General features: G+C 33.8%; 3 protein-coding genes across 8 annotated transcripts; 1 reads left to right on the top strand and 2 right to left on the bottom strand.

Moving 5' to 3' along the window:
* Positions 1–5,355: 5,355 nt before the first annotated feature.
* On the bottom strand, positions 5,356–10,747 carry LOC111987798 (lipid phosphate phosphatase 2-like). Of its 6 annotated transcripts, none has more exons than XM_024019575.2 (8): positions 10,553–10,747; positions 8,604–8,833; positions 8,395–8,482; positions 8,198–8,307; positions 7,974–8,067; positions 6,690–6,878; positions 6,497–6,556; positions 5,356–5,737 (listed from the first exon to the last, which is right to left on the bottom strand). In XM_024019575.2, exons 2-8 carry the CDS (start codon positions 8,817–8,819, stop codon positions 5,526–5,528), a joined length of 969 nt encoding a protein of 322 aa, XP_023875343.1. In that variant the 5' UTR covers positions 8,820–8,833; positions 10,553–10,747; the 3' UTR covers positions 5,356–5,525. The 6 variants fall into 6 exon arrangements, with proteins under 6 accessions (XP_023875343.1, XP_023875402.1, XP_065627818.1 ...); XM_024019634.2 differs by lacking the exon at positions 10,553–10,747 and adding an exon at positions 9,823–10,020; XM_065771746.1 differs by lacking the exon at positions 10,553–10,747 and adding an exon at positions 9,125–9,285.
* A 1,381-nt stretch (positions 10,748–12,128) lies between these two features.
* Positions 12,129–15,429, bottom strand: LOC111989759 (uncharacterized). Its single transcript, XM_024021586.2, has 7 exons — positions 15,315–15,429; positions 15,149–15,224; positions 14,983–15,059; positions 14,236–14,380; positions 13,153–13,257; positions 12,775–12,999; positions 12,129–12,469 (listed from the first exon to the last, which is right to left on the bottom strand). Exons 1-7 carry the CDS (start codon positions 15,395–15,397, stop codon positions 12,329–12,331), a joined length of 852 nt encoding a protein of 283 aa, XP_023877354.1. The 5' UTR covers positions 15,398–15,429; the 3' UTR covers positions 12,129–12,328.
* Positions 15,430–22,137: 6,708 nt separating this feature from the next.
* LOC136066825 (RAF-like serine/threonine-protein kinase PRAF) lies at positions 22,138–25,169 on the top strand. Its single transcript, XM_065771744.1, has 2 exons — positions 22,138–23,738; positions 24,024–25,169. The coding sequence occupies exons 1-2, from the start codon at positions 22,555–22,557 to the stop codon at positions 24,850–24,852; spliced, it is 2,013 nt and encodes a 670-aa protein (XP_065627816.1). The 5' UTR covers positions 22,138–22,554; the 3' UTR covers positions 24,853–25,169.
* Positions 25,170–27,257: the final 2,088 nt, after the last annotated feature.

Genomic DNA, 27,257 nt, shown 5'->3' with positions numbered 1-27,257 from the left:
AATAATATAGTAAAATATTTTTAAATTTGTAAATAGTATCGTGAGACTCATTTTTAATGAAAAATTTGCTGAAAAGTGAGGTTTATGAGTCTCATGAATAGTGCATGGGATTTACTGGTGTGCATTGTTCACACAAAAAAGTCAACAATCACGGTTTCAAAAAAAAAAAAATGCAAATGCAAGATGTGGGAAGCACAAAACTCACTTCCCAAACACTCACTAAATACGAGGAAACTTTTGCCCCTGTTGCACACTGAATGTTCAAAATGTGTGCAAAACACCTTTGAACGTTTAGACCCCCCCCCAAAAAAATTACAAATTACCAATTCAAGCTTATTTTCAAACAATATTTGTGCAGAATATGAAAATAAGCTAAATCAGAATTGATAAAACAATCTAAACCAAATAATATCACAACTACAGCAGAAATTAAATGGCAAAGATTAAGGGAAGAGAGATGCAAACACAAAGACAACATAGTGATGTGTTATCGAAGAGAAAACTGAAATCCTCGGCAAAAAACCTCTTCGCCATCCTCCAAGCTGTCAATAATCCACTAAAAAATGAAGTTGGGATACATGAACAGAAGAAGACCCTCCAATCCTAATCTACTCAGTGTACCTAAGTCCTCCAAGTTTCTTACTCCAACGAGGTTACGCCAAACATTTGTCTTCTTTAGCTTACTGGATCCCGCTATAGCCCATAACATCAACCAATATCAATCGGTCCCTTTCTAATTGCTTCCCAAGCACCAATAACTTCTCATAAATATGGGTATGGTGAGAAAATGATTTGGCTAATGTACCTCTCAAGGATGTAACAATGGAGATGATGAGAGTAGAGAAATTTGGAGAATCAAAGGATGAAGATTGTGAATGAGTCAATCTTGTTTTCCTCTAGGGTTTCTTTCTCAAAATTCTCTCTAGAAGCTCTCTACATTTCGTGGGTATAAGGGATATTTATACTGGTATGTGTTTGGAATGTGAAAGGTCAATTTTTTCCAAACAGAATAGTCTGGTGACTTGGCCTCGCGACTTGACTGAGTCACGAGCCTAAGTCACGAGCTAACGGCCTGGCTAGCTGAAAGTTTTATCCTGTAGTACAACAGCTGGTGTGACTCTTCAGCTCCTCTGCATGCTTCACACGTGTGTCTTTTTTGGTGACTTGTAAGTTACAAGCTAGCTGCGAGATCTAGTCACGAGGCCCTGCTTAATTGCACACTTTTGAGCTTTTCTTTACATTCTCTCATACACTACCCTTATATGATTCCCACCTAAATACAAGATTTCTAAATGATGAATTATAAGCAAATTAGCACGGAATCAAGCTAACAAAATGGTTGATAAAATTCAACCATACACACACCTACACAGTCCACTCACTATAAACCATGGTTGCTTGCTCTAATATTGATGCACCTCCTTTTTGTTGTTTCACCATTGGGTACTTCTTTCTTCTTGATTCCTCCCTTATAACTCAATGTAGATCATTGTTGCTTGCTCTAGTATTGAGACTAAGGCCCTGTTTGGATTTTTTTTTTTTCATCACTCACTCCTTACTCAATTTTCATCACTCATCATTTAAAATACCCCAACTCCCTACACCCCACCCATTTGGCACCATCACTCAACTTGTCATCACTCAAAGTTTTCAACTGTTTTTGGGCCCTATACTTGTAACTTGGTGCAGCTTTTACCTTCTTTTTTTTTTTTTTTTTTTTTTCCTTTAACCCCCAATACCCAAACTCACCGAACCCAATGAAAAAAGAAGAAGAAGAAGAAGAAGAAGAATATGATGATGAAGACCAGACCAGACCAGCATGAAAGGGAAAAGAAAAAAAGAAGAAGAAGAAGATCACCTAGTGTGAAAAAAAAAAAAAACCCTTAATGAAGAAGACTAGACCAGACCCAGCGTGAAAGGGAAAAGAAAAGAAGAAGAAGAAGAAGAAGAAGAAGAAGAAGATCACCTGGTGTGAAAAAAAAAATGGTCAAAAGTTGTAGTTGACTCTGACCATGAAACCCAGTATGTAGTTTTAATTATGAAAATGCCATTGAAAATAGAGTTATGGAAACAGAAAACACCTAAAATGTGTTTTTAGTTTCCATAACTCATCACTTAAAAATCAGAGAATTGAGTGATGGAAACAATAACTTGAAACAAAATCCAAACAAGCCTCTCAGTCATAGGTCCTACCATTTTTGAGTTATGGGTGATGGAAACAGAGTTATGAGTTATGGAAACATGAAATCCAAACACCCCTAAATACCCCACTCTTGTTGACACTACCGCGAAACTCCTTGGTTATGTTAGCTCTAACAAGATTTAAGTCTCTAGCTTACTTCTACTAGTCCTCCTATACACTCCGACAACAAGAGTGCCACCCATACTGCTTGTAATCATATCTTCCAAAAACGCACCAAACAATTGATTGTAACCTTGCTTGACATCATCTTCTCCATAGCTCCCTCCAACTTCACTCAATTCGCTCTCATGAGTAGCTTGCAAATATATTCACCAAGTCCTAAGGCGTTTCCGTGATTTAGGGGCCGTTTGTTATTATTGCCTAAACAAAATTTTTCAATGTTTAAACAATATTAAATGTATTTTTACAAACTTTTTCATCCATACATATTTTCAAAAAATACAAATAATGTTATTAGAAATCTCTTACCAAACAAGCCCATATATAGTATCTAAACTACTCAAAATGATCTCTCATCCCCACCTTGAGTTTAAGGGGGTTGTTAGTGTATTAGAGACCCCAGCCCACTCTTTGATCCCATTGTATAGACGTACTTATACTTATTTGTGTTGCATTGTATTATACCCTTGTACTTATATTGTTCTACTACTAGTAGTAGGTTATCTAACCTCTCTCTATATAGGTCCTCTATGTATCACTATTCATTCCACAATTTCCTTCATATTATGCCTAATTATTACAGCACCATAATTAGCAGAAATCAAAAAAGTTTTAAGCGGACAATTATTTGTTCACCAACCTCATTTTCTATTCTTTGTTTTCAATCACCCTTTAACTCACCATAGAAGGAAACCCATTAAACCAGATTATGGCTAATTAACTAATTATACAATACTCTAAGAGTGAAATAATATCTTACTCTTTATTCTTATCTTACATAATAGTGAATTTCATTTATTAAATTTATGATGAGACTCATTATTTATAAGGAAAGAGGGAGTACACAATATAATCATACTCCCAGATTATTGTATAATTTTTCTGCTATTTCATCTCTCAATAATTTCACAATAACCTATTTTTTTACCAACACATGTATAACTTTATAAATTATAAAATAAATAAATAAAAACCACTCTTTTCCTTTTCCGAAAACCTAGAAGATACCTTTAATTCAATTTATTTTATAATGAAACAACCTATCACAAACTGATTAATTAGAAGCCTCAAATGCCATTTAGTCCAATCAAATGGGTTAGTGTCTACACTTTAGTCTCTCTTTTCTTTTTCTTTTCTTTTTTTCAGCATAGTCCCATTTACTTCTTTTATGGTGAAAAGTCTCATAATTCTAATTGGAACTATTTTAGCACTAATGTAGAGTAGAACACGCTGACAACCTTTATGTTGTTAACTTGTTAGAGCACTTGCAGCAGTGGAGCTAAATAGCTATATAGCTATTTTAGCTCCACCAAAATACCAAAAAAAGCATGCAATAGTGGAGCTATACTTATTTTTTTTTTTGCTCCATTGCTACAGTGCACATCTATAGATAGATGTGCACTGTAGCCTTGAGCTAAACAAAAAAAAAATTTACTCCCGGCTCGATTAAAATAATAAAAATGTTCTCTCTCTCTCTCTCTCTCTCTCTCTCTCTCTCTCTCTCTCTCTCTCTCTCTCAATGCTAAAGCTCTCATCATCTCTCAAAACTCTCTTAGGCAAACTTTCTCAACATCACTCTCTCAAGCTCCCTCATTCACCGCCGTCGGCCCGACTCATCCTCAACGTCGCTGCCATCAAAGCTCGATGTCACCGACCCACTAGCCGTCCTAAGCCACCGATCAACCTCAGATCCATGCCGCCATTCGCCTCAAACCCACGCCACCGATCACCTCAGACCCACTTCTCTTTCGTTTTCTCTCTCTCTCTCTTCGTTTTTAGCTCCGATCGGGTCCCACATTACTCGACTCACCTCAAATTGGAGCATTCTGTTTCGCTTTGCACTCATCATCACTATTTATGATCACTGATTGATGATCGGCACAGGTCTCGTCGGCCGGTACGGAATCGGACAGAGTATTAAGCATGGGTTTCAGTTAGGCTGTGTTGATTTTTCTGGGTTTTTGTTTTGTTCTTCTTCACTAGTTTTGATGGGCAAGGTAGGGTTATGGTTGTGCAGTGATTTTTATGGGTTTGATGGTGGTTGTGGTGGTGTGTTGGTGGTTGAATAAAATATTATTTTATTATAGTGTTTATATTATTTTATTGTGTTAAAAGGTAAAATAGCTCCACTGTTATAGGGTGTGAGAAGGTAAAATAGATAAAGTGATTTTTTGTGTAGCTAAAAAACTAAAAATTTAGATCTACTACGGTGGATGTTCTTACATTTTCAAGCAAGTTTTGCAGATGGGGTGGTCGGATCTAATTCTATCACTTTTTAATTTTTGGAGAACCTAATTCTATCACTTAAATGCTTATTAATCAAATGACAAGACAGCTTTTAAGCTAGAATTAAGTATAGGTCATTTTCATCAACAGAAAAATAAGAAGTATAGGTCATAAAATGCAGCAGATAAATCGACTAAAAAAAAGCAAAGTAGAAAGTGAGTTCTAGAGGTAGGTGGCATCCACAACGGTTTCAACATTGTGGGATCCAAAAGCTGGGCTGGCTACTTGTTAATATCGCCCCAAAAGCAATGGACCAGCCTACATTTTGGAGGAAATCTTTGCCTTGTCGCCTAAAAATGGTTGGGTAAGACCTTTTAGCAGCCTAAAAAGTTACACGTTTGACAAGGGAATTGTAATTTAAAAGTGGAATTGATTTAATGTTATTTGATATATTTTTTGGTTTGTGTTTAGTTATGTATTTTGTTAGAAAAAATTATTTAAATACTTCGAAAATAATGTTTTCTCCTGACGAAACACACCATAAATTTAATTAAAAAAATCTACTATTATATGTGGAAAACAAAATCTACTGTTATATGTGGAAAGAACATTTCTCCCAAAATATTGAATTATTACTTTTTTCTTAAGAACAATGAAATCTATGGGCAGTAGGGACGGTCCAGGGTGACCATAACTGGGCCAGGGTGACCATCACCCTCCTAAATTTTGGGAGGAAAAAAAGTATATGTATTATGAATGTAGACTGATTTTAGAAATATGGCCCAATAAAAATTCAAGAACATCTGTAGGAAGTGATCACATACTAAGTCCTATATATAGTTTAAAGTTAGAATATATAAGTGACAAGTTGGATTTTCTATGTAAATAGACATGTCTAATTGTTTCATATTTAAATATATAAAAAAAAAGTCTAAAATCAGTATCTGCTTGTCCCAGCTTCCATTGAATCTAGTGATGGACTTGTACTTTCTGGACTGGGTTCTCCATTTTCTTTATTTTTGTCGTGTCTTATAAATGAAGTGTGTACTTCATGTAGCTCCGTACCAAGAGAGCGAGCCCTTCTTAAAGAGGTTCGAGGACCATTATTGCCCTCTGCCAACTTTTGAAAATATGCATGAGGTGCCCAACCTGGATGTCCAGAAGAGAAGAGACTAAAGATTAAACATGACAATAAAGAATAAGAAGATTGATGCTAAACAAAATTCCAAGCATTTCACTTATGAAAGCCCCTTCTAGCAAAGTGTTTGAACAGTTAATACAAGTACAACCATAAATTTTAAGTGTACAAATAAGATAAAAATTTTCACAATCAGCTGCAATATTTGCTGATTTCATATCCCGAGCATATACTCTTATTTTCTGTTTAGACCACCATACATGAATGAAACAACAGTATCATTTAAAGCCACAAAATATGAATCTAAATCTTATCCCCAATGGCACCAAGGGAACATCGCTTTCTGTATTTCCTACTCCAAACCACAGCTGTAGTAACCTTTCAAAAAAAATAAAATAAAAAATAAGGCACACATGCAGATCAAATTTAGAGGATTATATGAATCTATTGTGTTCTATGAACCTTACCAAGGAGCAATTAATGACCATTACTAGATCAATTACTTATGATTGCTCAAAAGTCCCTCTCCTAATCTTAATAACTCGTCCCAAGTACAAGAGATTCACTGAACAATGGTTGGTATCGAGTGATTTCAACATTACAATTTTGAAAGACATTTGGTTTGCAGAAAAAATACTATTGAGATAGATCATGCAACAATAGGTATTAGTGTAAAATTGACCAAATTTCAACTTATTTAAAAAATTAACACCAACCTCACGTAGTCAAAAATTATTAGCATTAAGAAATTACAAGTAAATGGGACATACCGTTCACAGAATGAGGAAAAGGAAAGAACTGCAGGTAACAACATGAGGCTACTGTTAATCCTGCATTGAAAAAATTAAAAGGGAATTGGATCAATGAGATAATCATTTATGTTAATTGATATAGGATCCAATTTACCAGGATAAAGTAGGATCAAAAAAGAAATTAATCACACTAATTTATTTTAGTACAAACCTATAAGACCTCCAGCGAAGACATCTGTCCAATGATGCCAGTAGTCATCAACACGAGAAACTCCCACAAAAGCAGCAACAAGCAATGGAAGAAATGGAACACAAAGTTTTCCAACATGGCCCCTGCGATCAAACACTCTAATTTTCCCTGATAAATACCATGAAAGGAAACCAAGACCTGCAAAAGACCCTGCACATTGATGACCATAATCAAAGTGAGCTCAAGTGTATTTGCACCACCATCTATTGATCTAAGTGTGAATGACCAAATCTTATGCTACCATATAACACCTCTAATTACTGAGCAAAGGAAAGGAGAAATGAATATGAGACCCTGATCCCAAACAAGAATGGAAGTCAGGAATTTTCCTTAAGTATTTTACAGGATCATTTTGAAAACATTCCGCAGCTATTGAATATCCCAAGGCATCTTTGTGGTTCAATGAATTAAGCATTCTTATCAATTCTTATCATTACTGGACCAAACCAGCTGCTCTAGTCAACCCACTACACCACTCACCAAGTTTGTATGTTTGTCTTCCTTATATGAAAACATTATAGCTTCTTCATGCTTGGCAGATTCAAACTCAAGAAACCTACAAAATTAAATCACCTTTACCAACCCTTTTGATGGTAATTTTAAATTAATTTCTTGCCACATTTTTAAGTAACAATTTTTAGTCTTCTTCATAATAACTAGAAGAGTAGAGTTACTAATAGGCATTCTGAACACTTAACCCAATTGTTTGAGCTGCTAAGGCAATAATGATGAACAGGAAAAGTTTTTTATTTTTTATTTTTTTTATTTTTTTTTATTTTTTTTTTTAATTTGAAATTGATCTATTTAATGGTTCAGACTAAATATACAAATTTAGAGGTGAATTCAGTGTCCTCCCTTACCCCCACAATCCTCACTTGTGACTTTCACTGAAATTCAATCCAATGAAAGGCAAACCCCATAGAATTAAGCCTAAGCCGACTCATCATTTAATACTAATACTATGTACATTTTTAGATCTAGAAAATAAAAATCTTAACTGTGATATGGACTCGTTTCAAATGACAAAGTTCAATTTAATAAAAATTCCCACTAGTCTTTGCAAGGTATAAATATGTTGAAAATAATGCTAAGACTATGCATGAACACAAATTAAAACGATGTCAGAGATGAAGATGAGGAATAAATGAATTAGATATGTATGTATCATGTCATGGTTAATACATCATCCAATGGTGGTTGTTATATTGCAAAAACAAGTAACCTGTAAATAGCTTTTCTACGTACATGAAGTGTGTCCACTAGGAAAGCTTTTGTATCCTTCCTTTATAATTCTCTTATCTCCATTACAAACGACATCCAATGTTACAGGATGGAAGACCTGACATGCCAGAGCATGAGGATAATAACATATTGGCTTAATACACAATTAAGAGGACTATCTATCCCATCAAAGAATTGAAGGAAAAAAGAGAAAAGAAGGTTGAGGTGGTATGAAATTAAGGACACACCTGGTTTCCATCAGGGAAACACCGCCAAAAGAAGTTTGGCCGTGGTCGACCAACACCATCTTTGATTGAATCCGTAATAACTCCAGTTATTAGAAGAGAAAATAGAGTGCCTGATCTTGCATTGTAAGCAATATACAATGAGTTACAAGCTGTGAAAGCAGGTTTATCAAGAGCCTAGAAAAGGAAAGGAGATTTACCCAATATGGCATGGTGCAAATCATAGACATCTCTTCTTCGAAAGTAATATATAGTAAATATAGCCAATGGCAAAAGTACAGCATAGATCTGTCACAGGAAACAGAAAGTGTAAGGGCATTTCCTTATGGAAGGTAATATAATTTGAAAGCACAAGTAACATAGGTATACAAAATTACAAATGCAAAATCTAAGAATTTGGATACTGAACTGGAACAGCCCAAAAAGGGATAGTATCCTCTTTAAATGGGTATCTCAGGTCTGCCATCATTCCTTTCCCAACAAATCTGTGAAAAGGCTCTACAACATTCAGACCGATATCTATTACCCCAAGAACCATAAGAATTATCCAGTCATGCATATGTCCGCTTGCCACTTGGAATCCATGGGATTTTACAGTGTGGCTTCCTAACATAATCTCAGGCATTTTCCCAAAGTAAGCTGCAAAAGAAAAAAAGTTGGATCATTCAGATGATGTATCTATTATAATTAGTGACAAGTACTACTAACCATTCAGAAAAAATTATAGGAGCAAGTGAAACACCAATTGAAAATGTCACAAACTTAACACCTTATAAATAAAGCAGGAAAACAACATAACATATGCATTGTAATTATATTAGCCACATGAAACACCAAGCCTTGTGGTTCAATGGCACTAATCTCTTGTCTGGGGGAAACATGGGTTCAAAGTTCCTCCCTCACCCACTAGTTGTAAGGAAAAAAAATTACATGTCACCTGTGCATCCCAAATACAAAAAATAACTAGCTAGGGTACTGTCAACTTGGAAAATCTGATTAATTAGGGATTAAGAAATGTAATATAATCCAGCATTGAAATTGGAATTAACAAATAATGCGGCATTTTTTTTTCTAGTTTGTTCTTGTTTCTTCGTCCTCTTAATAGGAGCTTAGATATTTTTTCAACAAGAATGAAATCCTTAAGTATATGAATATATATATATATATATGCTAATATTATTCTATAATTTCATAGCTTCCCATTCATGATGAACAAAATATAAGAAAAGGACTCTATCGTCCTCTCACTTTCTTGTTGAGAACCTTTAAACTCCACAAAGCCATCCCATTAAAGAACAGCACAACATTTTTCACAATTTTTACTGACATTAGCTATTAGAATTTATGCATAATAAAAGTTACATTAGTAGTGAACCTAGGTAAAAATAATGTTATACCAATCACAATAAACTATATCAACAATTGTTTTTAAAAAAGAAAAACAGTGAAAAATATTATCTCTCTCTAACATTACTCATAACGAAACTCCATGGGATTTTTATAATGCCTTAAAAGTCCTACTCTAACTATACTGAAGAATTTTGGAAACACAGAGCCCAAGGCCAAGACTAATCTAAGTTCTTCAATTGTTGCATCTTGCATACCAATTGTCTAGGGCCATATCTCACCTGGGCTTTTTTTTGAAGCGTCAGTGTGCAAAACATATAGAGCAACAACTAATCCCCTGGTGAGTATAATTCCTCGTCCTACACACACTCGTTAATTATAGGGAGCAACCTCTTGAAGGTGGCTCCAAGGTATTGGCTAGGAAATATAATCTAAAACCTCATGAATCACATGGGGTCGTGAAAACCATTAGACCAACTCCTTGAAGTTATCGAGCACTAAAATTGGTTCAACGTACGCACTCTAACTAAAAGGTTTTTGCTTTGGTGATGCTATGATGCTATGGTGGGCCTGACATTTAGCCAGAATAACAAAGCATGCACATTGAGTTTTGGCAGTTTTGACTTTTTGAGTGTAACAAATATTTGTCTCGTTATCCTGCATCAAGATCCTCTCAAGCTAGGCAGAAATTTTATTTTAAGACCCAAAATCTTTATAACTGAAATCATAATTTAATGCTGATTTTTCTCAACAAAAGAAAAAAGGTTCATCGGAAATTATACAAGTAAGAAAAACCAACATTCTAGAATTTAACCTCTAATATTGAAAATTCAGAACAATGTTGCAATAGGCATATAACGTTTGAAGTAGCTGAGGCAAAAATGAATAGCAGATTACAAGAATCACCCAAATTCAAGCCTAATAACAAGAATTAAACACCCTATAAAAAAATTATATGAAAACCCAGAAGAGAAAATAAAGAAATTAAAGTTTATAGAAAATAAAACCTACCTTAATTATGAGAGAATAATCCTGAAGAAGGAAAGCTCAAGGAGTCTTAGCAAGGGCAATCCAAGAAGCCACACGGGACAGAGAGGCAGTGAAATGCGCTCTTAGGATGATTTGAATTTTTTTATTTATTTAATAATTCAATAGTTTTTTTTTTTTTTTGAAACGTAGTAATAATAATAATAATAATAATTCGATAGTTACGACAATAGGTGACGGGAATAATAATAATAACAATTCGATAGTTAAAACAATACCTGACGGGAACCTAAATAGAGAGAGGTACAAAGCCGCACAGTAAAAGTATTTCGAAAAATTAGTAGTTTCAATTTATGAAGGACAAAATTTTATGATTTGGCTAGCATGATTTTTTTTATTTGAGAAACACACACACATATATAAGGAAAATGAGATAAGATAAGAGAATACACTCACACGCTAACACCAAAACTGCATGCAACAGATTTGGATAGCGTGATGTCTACATAACAAGTGAACAACTTTTTTTTTTTTTTACTTAATTGGCAAGAAAGTGAACAACCTTGGCTAATGATAGAAAAGTGCTAATATGTTGCAATAGATTTAGGTTAAAATTTACAAGTTATGTAACAGTAAAAGATCTGATGATTCTGATCACTATAATAAGTACCAGTTATGCCTTGACACCTCGTGGACAATATTATTTGGGCAAGTTTGCAGTTTTTCTCACCAAGAAAAAACAACTTAAGACATTACCAATGGGTTTCTTCTTTGTACAAGTTAACAGAATGGAGCAATTTTGGACGCTTCATAACAAAATATGTAACAAAAGGGTGGATCTTGGTAACATCAAAAACATTTTTGTTTTCGTATTTCCTTTCTCTTCTTTTCTTTTTTATGAAAAATTTGCTCTTTTTTTTTTCAACCAGAACTTAAAAAAAAAAACATTTTAAAAATTAATAGTATTTGGTATAGAGTCTATAGACCGAGTGACTACAGCTAATTAATACCTCAATGAAAATGACCAAAAAATAAAACACAGTTGAAACGCCTAAACTAGGCATGATTACTTTGTTTCTTTTCAAGAATTTTGTAGTTCAACTAATAGATACCTCTTGGTGTTTCCAACACTCCTTGTATTTTGAATTATCATTAAAAAAAAATAAAAATAAAAATACTTCGTTTCTCTCCTCTCAATCAAATAATGATGAAGTTTGATTCTCAAAAATCATAATAATAATGATCGTTCTTCCAATTCCTTAAAACTGTTTACATTACATGGATAAATATTTTCCAGCCGTAGGTTTTTGATGAGCAAATGTCTTCCACCAAAGTCACAGGTCAGTTCGAAACATACTTAATTATGATCCAATTGCTATACACACGCATAGAGCAGGATATTATTAGTACACTTATTCAAATCAGATTATTAGTTCATTTACAGCAATTAATTTTGCTTTGTGCAATGCTCGTGCTATTTAACTAGTGCCAGAATTAACAAAAGATACTTTGCAATAATTGTAGATTTTACATTTTAGTTTTTAGTAAACATACTTTTTCCCACAACCTCTTGGCACATATACAAGCTACAAGTTGAAAGTAAACCAAAATAGGGAAGAAATATAATGAATTTGAAATCTAATTCTATATTCTAGCAAAATCTGTACGTATCTGCTGTCTGTCTAAAATCTGTACAATTGAAAAAATAAAAAAAATAAAATAAAAAAATAAAAAACAAAAGAAAAATTTTATGCCACTACAGGGATTCCATAGCTTGGCTCAAAATTACTGCACTAGAAGTTATTCAGGAGAACCTCCACGCCAGTGACCCCATTCACTCATTCCACATTCTGATAAAAATTTCTGGTAATCTTGCTCAAGCTTGCCATAAGCACGTGGCTCCTCTTCAAAAAAAACTTGAGATTGATCTTCTGAAAGGCTCTACACAATGGTTCCAAGTGAGTAAGCATGTTAATATAACAAACTAAAATGATTTCTGTTTAGCGATTCAAAATTTGGTGCTAAAACATGAGAGTTCACTTGAAATACATGATCTATAGACATAATTAACTTTCATTTGGTTGTGGAAAAAGGGGTTAAAAAAAAAAAATTCAATGTCACAACCACTAAAAATGCAAAGAGTTGTAAAATTCTGAATCTTCCCCCTCCTGAACTTCATCACTTTTATCAAGAGTTAAGGTAAGAGAGATGTTGAAAATTACAACAACAATATACCAAGTGCTTACATTGGAATGCGAACTTGACACAGCATCCAAAGTATCTGGTTCCAGTATTTCACTGAGAGCAGATTTCCACCGCATGCTTCTGCACCCATTACTTCGTCCCTCTGATTCATTCACAACTTGATGTCTGAACTTGCCAGCAACTCTAGTGTGCAAGGCAGAAATTATGCATCTGACGCAAAATGCTATGAGAGGAACCAGAACTAGAAAATAACCAGTGGTTTTAGCCTGATAATAGAATGTGCAAGCATGTTGAGGTCACTGAGATGCATCAACTTGTTATAGAAAAGTCATTAGAACATAACTAGTGCTGGTATAAACCAACCAAAGGTGACTTAAAATTATAGTATGTAGGCTGCAAATTTTACAAGACATACATACATGTGGTAAACAATAAGAGGATAGCACATTGAAATTCCTCTGCTCCAGAAGTCCATGCAAGATATTGAGAGAGCCTAGATGGTTTTTTGGCAATTTAATTTGCAGCTTCAGAAGCCAAAAAAAGTCAAAAATCAGAACTCTTTGAAATCTATACTACCAAGTTAAATAAGGTGGTTTATAAATCAACAACTGAAATGAATAATTTAGACTTCTCCAGAGCATTCAATCCATAGCTACTCTAGCATATCAATTATCAGAGATAAGGTTTAGTGCATCACAAGATGCGTTAAGCGTGTGTGTGTGTGTGTCTGTCTATCTAAACCTTCATCTCAAAGCCACATTACCAGAACTGAATAGGCACATTGAGAATTAGGTGTTATGAGCCCCTTTCAGGAGTGGGTAAACAAAAGTGTTTCACAGCTCAGTTTCTTAGAGTTAAATCTACATGGTGCACAGGTGCATGCCTCAAATTGAAGGCTGACTTTGTAAGCATCTGTCAATACCAAACTTATCAGTTGAGATTCATTGCTGAATATCAATCACATTTCAAAATTATATTTTTTAAATTAAATCATCTTATAAGTATTTTTCCTCTTTATATGTATACATATTTGTTACACTATATTATTTGCACTTCCATGCTAAATTTATAATAAAAGATGATAGCTCATGACGACCATGCATCAGTTCTTGAAGCATGAAGTTAAACATGCCCAAATCTAAATACCTCAAAGTTACATCTTTGCAAGCTATACTGTAGCAGACAACTCAAATTTTTCATCACAATATCTCTAAAATTCATGGTCACATTATAATCATACCTAATGCCCACACATAATCACAGTCTTAGTAAATTCAGATAAAGCAATAAAATGTAATAGGAACATAATGTAATTTGGTGTAGCTACATGACACTCAGAAAATTGTAAGCATCCTCCTTTTATCAGAGGGACATGCAAAGGGGAAAGATATGATTGGATAGTATTTTGTGTCAAACAAATAGATGACACAAAACGTTCAAAACCTTAGTCAGAGCAATAACCAGTCAGACCAGATTACTAATGATTCTGCAGCCCTGCTCACCATTTGAGCGTCTCCTGAGGCAGAAGGAATGTTAAGGTGCTGCCCTTTGAAAACAAGGTCTATGTCAACGATACTCCTATTAGCAGCAGCGATTGCAGATATTGAGACGCTATACTGCTTTGAAATCGAAGTTAAAGTCTCACCCCTGCCAATCACATTGTTTAGGTGAAAATTAGGATTACATGCTGGACTATATTAATTCTTAAATTTGAAATCACTTTTCAGTTCGAAACTTTGTTTAAACTTCCAAGTTAAAAAGTCATATCTTCCAAAACATTAATTACGGTATTTTAACTAAAGTTTCAGACATTCTTTCACAAAATTGATGGCCAATGTTTAACCAAAAATTGAAACAGATAAATTTTCCATACTTCCTATTCATTACCAATAATTCAAATCATATAATTTGAGATATATGTAAATAACTAAATTAATCAATGACTTCTTCAAGATTTCAAATTTTTTGACAAAGCACTCAAATTTGCAGCCCAAGTCTTCACTTTTGCGCACAATCCAAGTGTGGCGACAGTTCTGAAATCATCTAGTTATTTTACAAATAGTCAGAAAGATCCATAACCATAACACCTACAAACAGAAAGCAATAATTCTGGCCAAAACCCAAAATGGGCATGTCTCAATCGCAGCCAAAAACCCAAATGGAACTGTGAAATGGGCATTGAGTTCAAATGGACATAACAATAGTTGAACAGCAAATAAACAAAAAGAAATTCAAAATCTTTGCCATACTCTTTGACAACATGAACCAAGTAGTGTTTGGTGGGGTGTTGAACCTTTGACATCTCCTGAATCCGAAACCTCCATTTCTGACAGCACAAAAGACACGGTTATGTTTGGTTGACGAGAAAAAAACTGCGGGAGAGAAAAGAAAAGAGAGCAAGAGATTGTACGGTACCTGAGCAATGTATCTAAAATGCTTGTGAAAGGAACTCTTACGGTTTGCCCACGAATTCAAATAGAAGCTTAAAACTCTGCAATAAAAACAGGAGGATGAATAATTTTATTTCTTCCAATATAAAGGGAAAGAAAAAAAGTGAGGAGAAAGAAAAAGGAGGGAAAACCTGTGAGTGTGAGAAGGGAAGTTTGGGTTTGGAAGGAGTTTGGGAAGAAGAAGGTCTCGTCTTTGGCTTAGCTTCACTTCCATCACACAAAACCAAAACTCAAACCTCCTTTTTTTTTTTTTTTTCCTTAAGTAGAAGACTACGTGAGTTTAATAGTTCAATTAGCTCAACAGGTAAAACTAAACTCATTACACGCACAAAAATATGATTCATTTTTATTTTTTATTTTAGGTTAAGTAAAGTAATGTTTAATAATAAGATGATTCTCTTTTTTATTTTTTATTTTAAGTTTAGTGAAATAATATTTAAAAGTGAAATAGGGATAATGTTCTAATTTTTAAGATATTTTTAAAAGTTGATAAAAGTTTAAAAACTTAAAACTTAGGAACATTTAAAAAAAAAAAAGTAAATTACTGTTTTAACGTGTCTGTATTTTTAAATTTAAAATTATTTAACTAAATAATATGATTATTTTTTAGAGTTTAAGAATTTGTGTGAAGATATTTTAGTACACAAAATGATGAAATCCAAACAGCAAATTTTACTATTAATAGTATAGATAAATACTCAAACTTGCTTTTCTTATAAATATATAAAATATAAATAGATAAAAAAAGGTCAAAACTTTTTTGTTTGGTGCTTCCAAGCATCTGTCAACATTTTTTTTTTCATTGATACAAGGAAGTCTTTGTTGAGAATATTTCACTTCATGTTTATGTGATACCAAAAAAATCCTATCGATCGAGACTATGTGATGGAGGGAAGTTTGGACCCTCTAGTTTAGGGCAAGTCCTTTAAGTCTATTAAGCCTACCACTCCCACTCTGGTTTCCCCAAAGAGACATCAACTTTAAATTAACAAATTGACAAAGGAATTTAGAACTTCAAACCACATCTTTCCTCAACTTATTGTAATAAAGTTTCATATATTTTTGGTAATTAAGTTTCACTCTCTTTTTTTTTCTCAGAGAAAATAGGTTTCACTTAACCTACACCAATATTTGGTATTGTGTAAGTAGCACTGTAGCATAGAACATTCTCATCAAAGAGAATAGGTTTCACTTAACTACACCAATATTTGGTATTGTGTAGGTAGCATAGAACATTCACATCAAGTTCAATACAGTTTTAGTCAAATTTGGATTAAAAATCTCACATTTCCTACTTTAGCTAATATACTATTTACAATCTACTACATCAACCTCAATAATCTATCACTAATCTAATTAAATATTATTTTTTCTGCTTTCCAATTGCTTTTTGTTTCTCACCATCCTTCCCTATTTCAACATTTTTTGAAATTTTTCAAATTAACCAAACACAACCATATCAAACCTAATCAGATCAAACTAACCAAATCCAACATCACACATCAAACCCAAACATGCCCAATTTAGGAAATAATAAATAAACCCAACCAAACCCACACAACGATGGACTACCAATCCTCAACCCAACCACTATTATTCACCACCCATCATGACCTAGCCATCGTCCTCCATCCAGCTTTGAAACAGCGATGTATGGTGCGAGCTCGAGTTTTTTGTTCGTTGGCTGAAAATGGAAACTAGATCTAAAACCAATTCATTGCCAAAGTCTAAGATGGTGCAAGCTTGAGCTTGAGAGAGAGAGCCTTTTGTTATAGTGTGAAAAAGAGAGAGGGAAGAACGAGTCTAACAAGTGTATACAAAGAGATACAGCATATGAGTCCCACTAGTGTATGGGGGGCCTAAATGATGCAGGAGACTTGTTGCATATAGCTACTACACAATATACTTTTTTAGAAAAGTAGTGTTTATTACACGTACTCTAATCCATACAATTTTGCACACTATCCTAAAATAATAGAGCTCATGACTTGAAGTGCGATTGCAAAGTGAATCAAATTGTGTGCAACAACATTTTTCCAAACTAAGGGCTTTTAGTGCTCTAGACAATTGGAACGAGTGGAGAGGTTTTTGAGATAATTTGAGGTTTTCTAGATAATCTAATTAGGTAATTCAACCACTTTCGAATCCACGTGAATTGCTAGGAAAGGCTAGGGCAAACTTAATTGCAGCCATTTTTGTATAAACGTTAGCATGTAACGTAAGTACGTAATTGAACAACACTTTTTCAAGTTTCAATCATCATTGTTGATTACCAAGCCAAAGATAAACAACTTACAGTTGCCAACTTTGAAAAGAAAAATATAATAATAACAAGATTTACGTTACAATATTCCTCCACTAGATTTACTTTAAATATTATCATTAGATAATGAATTTGGTTTTTTTTTTTTCTTTTTTAATTGTGGAGAGAGTGAATTATTAATTTAAATATATATATATATATATATAATAAAAAATAAAACCCTCACATGTATTGGAACAATGGTACAACCTTTATCTAATAAATAAATAAGGAATTAGCACCAATTTTACGAATTAATGGACACAGACTAAGAGTATAGAATGGCCTATTCGATCTAAAAAAAAAAATTCCAAGAACAGAATATATCAACCACTAAAACTCTTAGGTCTTAGCAATGTAATGTTTTTAATATGATGTTTATTGTAATTATTATATTTTTTACCATATTCCTCTCCTATATTGGCTCTCTTGGGTTCTGTTTTTTAATTACAAACTCCTCGTATCTGCAAGGAAATGAAAGCAAAGGACAAAGCTTTCAAAGTGAGAGTTGCTTTCGTAAATAGCGACTTTGAAATAGCACGAGTGCCTATGGATCTTCTTCATGTGATAGTCGAATTCCCGTAAAGTTCACATGCATGCATATACGCTTTAATTAAGAATCCTATTCTTTATTTTATAACTTCACAGAAAACATTAACAATTCAACTAGAAAACATGAAAGTCATACATACAGTACTATTTTATAAACACGTTCAATCCTGTCAAAGTACATACAATGCATTGATCAATTTGAATATTTGTGATTTTAGTTTTTTTTTTTTTTTTTGGGTTAAATTTCCTTTAGTCGTAATGAAAAACTATAAATGTATAGTCGTAATTTTTTTGTGATGTGTGGATAGTGTGGGATGGGAGGAGAGATTCCAATCAGAGATATGATGCACCACAAATATACGAATATATATTATCATGATTAATGTAATGTAAAAAGACCATTTGTTTTATTGGTAGTTGCTATATTAATTAGAAATTTCTGAATTTGGCCTTAATCCCTCCAATATTACTATAAAATTTTGTTTGAAAAAGTGAAAAATCCATTAGAATTGAAGAAAATACTGGTTTAAATTGAAATTTTAAAACTAGAAAGTTTTTAATCAACTTTTAAAAANACTATTTTATAAACACGTTCAATCCTGTCAAAGTACATACAATGCATTGATCAATTTGAATATTTGTGATTTTAGTTTTTTTTTTTTTTTTTTTGGGTTAAATTTCCTTTAGTCGTAATGAAAAACTATAAATGTATAGTCGTAATTTTTTTGTGATGTGTGGATAGTGTGGGATGGGAGGAGAGATTCCAATCAGAGATATGATGCACCACAAATATACGAATATATATTATCATGATTAATGTAATGTAAAAAGACCATTTGTTTTATTGGTAGTTGCTATATTAATTAGAAATTTCTGAATTTGGCCTTAATCCCTCCAATATTACTATAAAATTTTGTTTGAAAAAGTGAAAAATCCATTAGAATTGAAGAAAATACTGGTTTAAATTGAAATTTTAAAACTAGAAAGTTTTTAAATCAACTTTTAAAATTAAAATATAAGGTTCAAAATGTAATTTTTCTTTTTTCTTTTTAAATTATCAATTTACATATATATTAGTATTATCTATACTACTAATAACAAGATTCTCCTCTTTGGATTTCATCATTTTGTATACTAAACTATCCTCACACAAATTCTTAAACTCTCTAAAAATACATCATATTTTAGTTAAATATATTTTAAATTTAAAAATACAGTAATTAAAAGAGTAATTTACTATTTTTTAAAAGTTCAAAAGTTTTAGGTTTTTCTTTTATCTTCTCTATTCTGAATTATCACTTTATTTTAAATTCAAAATTTCAACATTTTTGAGTTTATCACGCACATAACAATTAAAACTTAACAAACTGAAATTAATGGAAAAACAAGTCATATTTACTAATTTTCAAAATCCTTAATTTAGATAAACTTCTTTTCTCCCACGTACCCACGTTCACCACTTTCGAATCTCACATTAAGGCTTCATTTTTCTTTATCTTTATTTGAAAAAAGAAAATAAAATCCAATCATCTTTTAACCGATTGTTTATTTTTTATTTTTTAAATACTCAATCCTTATCCCATATTATCATGCTGTTAAAAAACTACTCATCCTTATCCATCATCATCTAAATTGTTCTTCTCATAACTTGCCACTAATCTATACTACTAAGAACAGGATTCCATGTTTGAGTTTCATTATTTGGGTACTAAAATATTCTCAACCAAATTCTTAAACTCTCTCAAATACCCTTATCTTTTAGTTAAATAATTTTAATTAAATACAAACCGGTTAGAAGAGTAATTTACTATTTTTTTTTAAAGTTCCTAAGTTTTAGGCTTTTCCTTTCTCTTCTCCAATCTGAATTACCACTGTGGGAGAGGGGGAGGGGGGGGGGGGGACCTTTCGGGGGACAAAAGGTAGAACAATTAATCAAGACCCCTTTTTTTTTAATTAAGCTACAGTTCACTTGCACAATTAATTTATAGAGGTGGGATGCAAGGTCAATCCCGTAATACCCATTGTATAAGATGAAACAAATATCAGAGATAAATTGTCTACGAAGTAGACATGTTCAACTAGAGTTTGTATAAAAAAAAGCTAAGTGTTAGTTCTCGGGTTCAGTCTGAGGATGAAGTTACAATTGAATGGTTTTTCTCTCTCTTTCTCTTTCTTTTCTCCCCTTCCTTTTTTTTCCTCCTTTTTCTTCAATCTAGGTGCTTCTTGGCTTTATATAACTTAGCCAAGATGCATTCAGACCTTACATTTGGAAGGAAATGATCAAACTATTTTGATATTTGTCCCATCAGGACTTTGCTAAAAAGGTTTTTACACTTGAGTATCAGCTGTGGCAACACTATTCACGGTCATTTCCCTATTAATGCGATCAGCTAAGTGGTTGCAGTGTATTTAATGCAAAGGGGATGGCCATCTTGTACTTCCTTTCCCTTCTCTTCCTGGTTCAACACCAAATTTCCCTTATTTCCCCTCAGGCTGCCCCATGCACCCTCTGACTCTCTCGCTTGACCATCCAAGGTTAGGCAAGTGTCCTCGGCATCCTCATCAGATATGGTTTGGTAGCCCAGGTGCGAATTAAGTGCATACCTTCTGAGAATAATTTGCCTGTCTCCTAAGGTCACCACCATATGAATTGGGCTTGCCATCTAGATCCTTGTCCAGCCACAACCACTTTTTATTTTAAATTAAATTCTCAAACTTTTATCAACACTCATGTAGAGAAAGATCCTAAAAATTAGGACACTATCTCTATTTTCACTTTTAACATTATTCCACATTACCTTACCTCTTTATTAAATTTAAAAAAAGAAAATAGAGAAAGATCAAGAGTTTCATTTTCAATGCCTCTACATGAGAGTCGGAAAAAAATAAATCAAGAGTTTCAATTTTATTATATAGTTATAAAAACTGTACCAAAACATCGGTTAAACCGTGAACCAAAGCATTATACAAAATGGTTTGATATAAAATACCAAATATGCAATGACTCATTATCAAACCAGGTAAACTAATAGATTGCACGGATTAATTTTTTCAACCCGCGAATAAAACCAAAAAATACCGTGTATTTACTAAACTAATGAAAATTGAAAAGATAATCTGATAAAGACATAAAGTGATAAAGATTAAATACTAAAATACTAAAGAGATAAAGTAAGAGCTGTGCCATGATATGAGAGTTGAGATTAATGACATTAAGAGATAGTGATAAGACCAAAAATAGGTAAAGAGATAGCGATAAAATTATAGATAACGCAGGTGATAAAGTGACGAACTCTAAAAAATTTAAAAAAAATGGAAGAACTTCTACACTAAAAGAGTCAAAATTTGTTAGACTAAAAAGTTAGAAAGAAATCCTTCGGCCTACTCCAACATCTCACAAATGTGTCATTTTTAGGGTTTAATGATTAAGCTAAAAATTTATTTGAATTTCTATGAGATATGTTGTTTTAAGACTTTTGAACTATATAACTTGGTTATTGGATGATTTATGTGAATGGTGTGTTTTTTTTTTTTTTCCTCTAACTTTATGTCATATGATGTAATTTTTTATTGTTATAATTTATTAATTTACCTAGATGGAGTTTTTTTTTTTAATTGCTTTTTATAATTATAAAATATATTATTTAATTAATTAATAAACCTACCATTCAACCAAAAAATCACTGGTTGAACCAATTCTTTAGCCGGGTCAACCTCCAATACAGTTTTTATAACTATTTCAAATAGTTTCTTTCATTCATATCAGCCACTAACTTACATAAAAATAACTAATTAGAAGAAGAAGAAAAAAAAAACTTATGTAGAGAAAAATTCTACAAATTAGGACACTATCTCTGTCTTACTTTTAAACATTATAATACTAAATCCAAAATAAAAAAATAAAAAAAGAATTTCATCACACGTGCTTTGCACGTGTGATGAGACTAGTTTTTTTTTTTTTTTTGGTTTGTGTTCTTTTATGAAAATATTGTACCAACCACCTTCATTATTGAGAGAGCAAACCATCAACTACCCTATAACCTGTTTCCTCACAAGCCTCTATGTCAAAAGGGGTGCATGCGAGGATGGGGCCAATGTACATGAATAATCTCCTTTAGATTCATAATCCCTCTATTTTTTTTTTTTTTTCCAATTTCATGGTGAATTTTTTTTTTCCCGTTGAGAATATGAAGACAAAGTTTCGCATCATTTCACATTCTAAATAACGTGAGACTATATATCTTTAAATTTATAAATTTAATCCAAAATCATGAAATGGATAATAAGATCCTTTTCCTGGTTCAATACTCAAAGGTGATGTAATGGATAGAAACAAAATTTTGTGTTTCAAGTTAGCAAAGGATCCAAAGCCTAATTCACTCCTCTCTTTTTTCTTTTTCTTTTTCTCACTTCAAAAGTCAAAATATTAATAAAAGTTGAAGTAAAACCTAAGATAAGAGCATCAGCTTTCATTAACACCAACTCTTCTTTGTCCACCAATTGCACAAACCTCAACAATGGATCCCCCACCTCTTCCGCCTCTCCCCACCACCACCACCACCACCAATACCACTTCCAATGCCAATGCCAATGCCACCGCAATCCAGCTCAACTACCCTGACTCAGTAGACTCCTCTCCCCGCTCCCGTGGCAACGCCGAAACATGGGTTGATGAGCATCTACCACATCTCCCAAATGCCAAGCTCCGCTTCATGTGCAGCTATGGTGGCCACATCATCCCCCGTCCCCATGACAAGTCCCTCTGCTATATCGGCGGCGAGACTCGTATCGTGGTGGTCGACCGCCATTCCTCCCTCTCCGACCTCTGCTCCCGCCTCTCCCGCATCCTCCTTGATGGTCGTCCCTTCACTCTCAAGTACCAGCTCCCAAACGAAGAACTTGACTCACTCATTTCTGTCACCACTGATGAAGATCTTGACAACATGATCGAAGAGTATGACCGTACAACCTCTGTCTCTCCTTTCAAACCTTCACGTCTGCGTTTGTTTCTCTTCCTCTCAAAGCCTGAGACTGTTGCTTCCATGGGGTCACTCCTCAACGATGCTAAGTCCGAGACATGGTTTGTTGATGCACTTAACAATGCTGGGATACTCCCTAGAGGTCTATCTGATTCGGCTACCATGGACTGTGTTTTACATCTTGATGGGATTCGAGGTAGTGACTCTTGCAATGATGTGGAGGCCGAGGCTGAGATTGATACTAATACGAACAATAATAAGCAGGTGAAGAGTAATGTTCATGATTTGCACTCCATGCCTGACTCATCTACGGTGGAGAATACTTCATCATATGGATCGACTTCTTCGTCTCCTTCAATGTCTAACTTGCCTCCTATTCGTGTTCGTGTTGAGGATCAGAAGGTTGGGATGGAAGAACAGTTTGCACAGGTTACTTTTGCGCCAACTGGGTTGAAGCAAGATGATGGGTTTGGCCTTTTGAATGCTCCTGTTCCTCCACTTCCTACAGCTGTGGCTGCTGCAAGTACTACTGCGGCATCAACTGCAGCTGTTCATCCTATGGTTGTTCGTAATGAGACTGTCAATCGGGTTTTCTCCGATGATGAAAAATCAGATCATGGGGTGCCAGTTGGGTTTCGAAAGCCTCCATTGCCGCTGCAGACAGCGCATTTGAAGGCTGGTATTGGAGGTCATGGTTTGCCTTCACCGGATTCGGTAGCCAGGTATTGTCTATTACAATTTCAATTAACTTTTTCCCTGGATTTTGTTTAGTTCTTGTATTGATCCATGTATTTCAATGATAGTCAATATGGGAACAAACAAATGTATTGGGGTTACTTGAAAACTTTATGTTTTGTTCACTGTGGAGTTTATTTATTTGATGTTAGGAGCTAAATGATAATTTTCATTCAACATAGGGGAAGATTGGAAATTAATCAATTCCTTATTACTGTTGAAAATAATTATCAAATGTTGAAATGGTTATTTTGATTGTTTTGACCATCCAGTGATGGTAGCATTACATCTGCAAGCTCCGTCTCAATACCTGTGTACTATCAAGACCAAGTTCATGTTGTCCCTAGAGACAACAGAGGTCCTAATAGCCCAGATACAAAAAGTGACATTCCAGATTCAAGTTCTCAAGCCCAACTGCAACATATTCAGGATCCTAGCTACATATCCCAATTGGATCAGCACCAGCAGCAACAACAATTTGTTCATGCTAGCAGCACGCATTATATGCCTCACCCTGCCACAAGTCCAGTGCCAATGTCATCATACTATCCAGTGTACGCTTCGCCGTCACAGCAGCAACTTCATCATCCAATCGATCAGCAATATCAAATGTATGTAATGTCCGTTTCGCAGGCACAACCATACAACATGTCTATGCAATCTAACATGGCTGACACTAGCCGCCCACTGTCGCCTCCGAATCCGGCAGCTTACAAGGATGCAATTCCACCCATCTACACCACAAAGACAACTACAACTGCTAAGCCAGAAATGGCTGCTAGTGGATACAGAACATTAGTGACACCAACTCAGCAATTGGTTCAAGTCCCATTTAACCAATTTCAGCAACAATATGTGGGGTATCCTCAGATGCACCATCCATCTCAGTCCATAGCTGTTGCTTCATCTGCTAATCCTAATTATGGTTTCGAATACACCAATCCTCCAAATGACCAAGTGTATTACACTCATCAAGCTGCGCCACTACCTCCTCAATACAAAACCATGACAGCAGCGGCAGCAGCTATAGCATTATCAGATGCTTCCAAACAGCTGCCAACAGACTCACAGCAGCAGAACAGAACGTCACAGCCACTCTAATTCAATTAGGCAAATATAAACAATTTTGAGTGTGGTAGATTTTGGGTTGGACTTTGGTTTCCTTCTTTCATTCAAGGGTACAAATATACTTTCTGTTTCTCATATGTGATGGACAACAAGGGACTGAGTCATCTTCATTTTTCTGTGCTGCCATTTCCATGGAAAAATTTAAAATTGATGGTGGTTGAAGCATCAGATCATAAGGTAAAAATCTACTTTATTTTAGTTTGTTCAATCTATGTATCTCAATAAGTTATATTGAACTAATACAATAAGGGGCTGGCTTTAATTGAAGTTGATAAGGTGCTTGTTAATTATGTGCCTCTATTTTATTTAATTTTATCGTTTTAAGATTGTATTTTGTTTTTAATAAGAAATTGGGTAAACGGATAAGGATGATATAAATAGTTAGATTAGTCTTTCAATAAATCTTATTTACTTGTAATTTTCTTTTTAATTTGAAACTTATGCTTATCTTGTAATGCCAGCTTTATAGAATTAGTTAGCTGGTAGTTTAGACAGGTGTTAGTTGATATTTTTGGTTGTTAGTTTGTTAGACTTTACCCGTGCCTCTGTTCTTCCTATATAAGAACCAGAGGTTACTATTTATCTGTACACGAATTCATTCAGATACAAACTTTCTCTTTTTTTTACTCTCTCAGTTCCTCCATTGTTGAAGTTTGTGTGCATGAATTCTAACATGAGGAGAGAGAAAAGTTTAATAAAACAAGAATAAATATTTTTAGCAAATATTTATGATGGTGCTGTAGCAAATGTCAAAATTATTTGGCATTTGGAACATTTGATGTTTGTGTTTGGTGTTTGGTGTGTCAAATGCAAAAAATTTAGCATTCGGCATAAATGATGCCAATGCTCTAACAAAATTTACTTTGCACTTGAATAAATAGAATACATGGATTATTAATTTAACAAGTTTACAATTTTTCCTACCATCAATTAATTACATGCTTGTCATTCTTAAACTTTATGTATCGTTGCAGCAAATTGAATTAACATCATTTGAAACAATAAGAGCATACGTAATTACAAATCCAAATATCCTATATAACAGCAAGTATCAATAAGATTATTTAATACCAAAGAACAGTTTACCAAAAAAAAAAACCAAAGAACAAATCCTGAGAACGAAATTGAAAGTTCAATGGTAGTCGTAACTTTAAATTATATTACACAACTTGTTATTTCTTTATTGGATTCGAATTTTAACAAATCCATTGTTGGATTAAATTCTATTTCTATACTCTACATGCTTGCAAAATTTCAATTTCAAGATGATCAGAAATCAATAACTATGTCATCAATCATGTGTTTAAATCTTAAGTTTTTGAATTTAAAATTATGTGTAAAATATGGGCTTCTAGATCAAATGGTAAATGACATTTGATTGACACGAAACTTAGTGTACTTGTTAAGAACATAGTGAACATATAATTTAATGCTTGGATTTTTTAAAAATTAATCCAATAAAAAGTTATTAGGTGGTGTAACATTACTTAAAGTTATACCATATATGTATGTGTGTATATATATATATGTGTGTGTGTGTGTGTGTGTGTGTGCGCGTGCGCGCGTGTGTGTGTTTGAGATTTAGATATAGACTGTAAACTAAAGTTTCAGATGCCTTTATAGTTTCAGATGCCACAAACTTAACAACTTTTATTCTTTTTTGACAATGAGGGTAGAAAAATAGTGCACAAATCTGTGAAGGATTTAATTACTCTTAATCTTAGTGATTTAAGATCATTGAGAAAGCAAAATCCAACTTTTTTGTCAGATATCTCAAAACAAAACAATGAACACAATATGATCTCATTAACCTTTTGTGATCATTACTACATATAGACCATTTTTTCAATTTCATTGTTACTTCTTGACCTCTCCCCAAATGATCTAAATTCTCCACTCCTTGGTATTCTTTTATAACAATTAAACCTTTAATTAATCATAAGTACCAATTGCTTTCATTAATAGGAAATTATATTAATGTTCATCACAATGCTAGACCCTAATGTTACATTAAAATTCTACCTCGAAAAAGAAAAGGTGTGTATAGCTAGATTCTTAACTTATTTGCTATTAGGGCTATCCAACCCACCTGGCCACCCGCCCAAAAGGCCCAACCCGCCCGAGCCTGAGCTGCCGCCACCCGATCCGACATCTCTAGTGGTCAGACGCAGGTCTGAACTCTTTAACCCGACCCCACACAGGTCGGTTGCTAGTTTTACCTTTCAAAACCTTTAACACCCAACCTGAACTGAAACAATCATCCTCTCCAGCGAAATATTACGAATTTTGGACCAAATCCAGCGAGATCCTTTGAGATCCGATGACGTTCTAGTGTTCCTCTGCTCCGATCCAACCATCCTTGGTCTTCCTTCGCTCAA

Source organism: Quercus suber, unplaced genomic scaffold, assembly GCF_002906115.3.
Source record: "Quercus suber isolate HL8 unplaced genomic scaffold, Cork oak 2.0 scaffold_48, whole genome shotgun sequence".
NCBI classification, from domain to species: Eukaryota; Viridiplantae; Streptophyta; class Magnoliopsida; order Fagales; family Fagaceae; genus Quercus; species Quercus suber.
The sequence above is the reverse complement of the archived record's forward strand: the minus strand, read 5'-3'. Positions and strand labels throughout refer to the sequence as shown.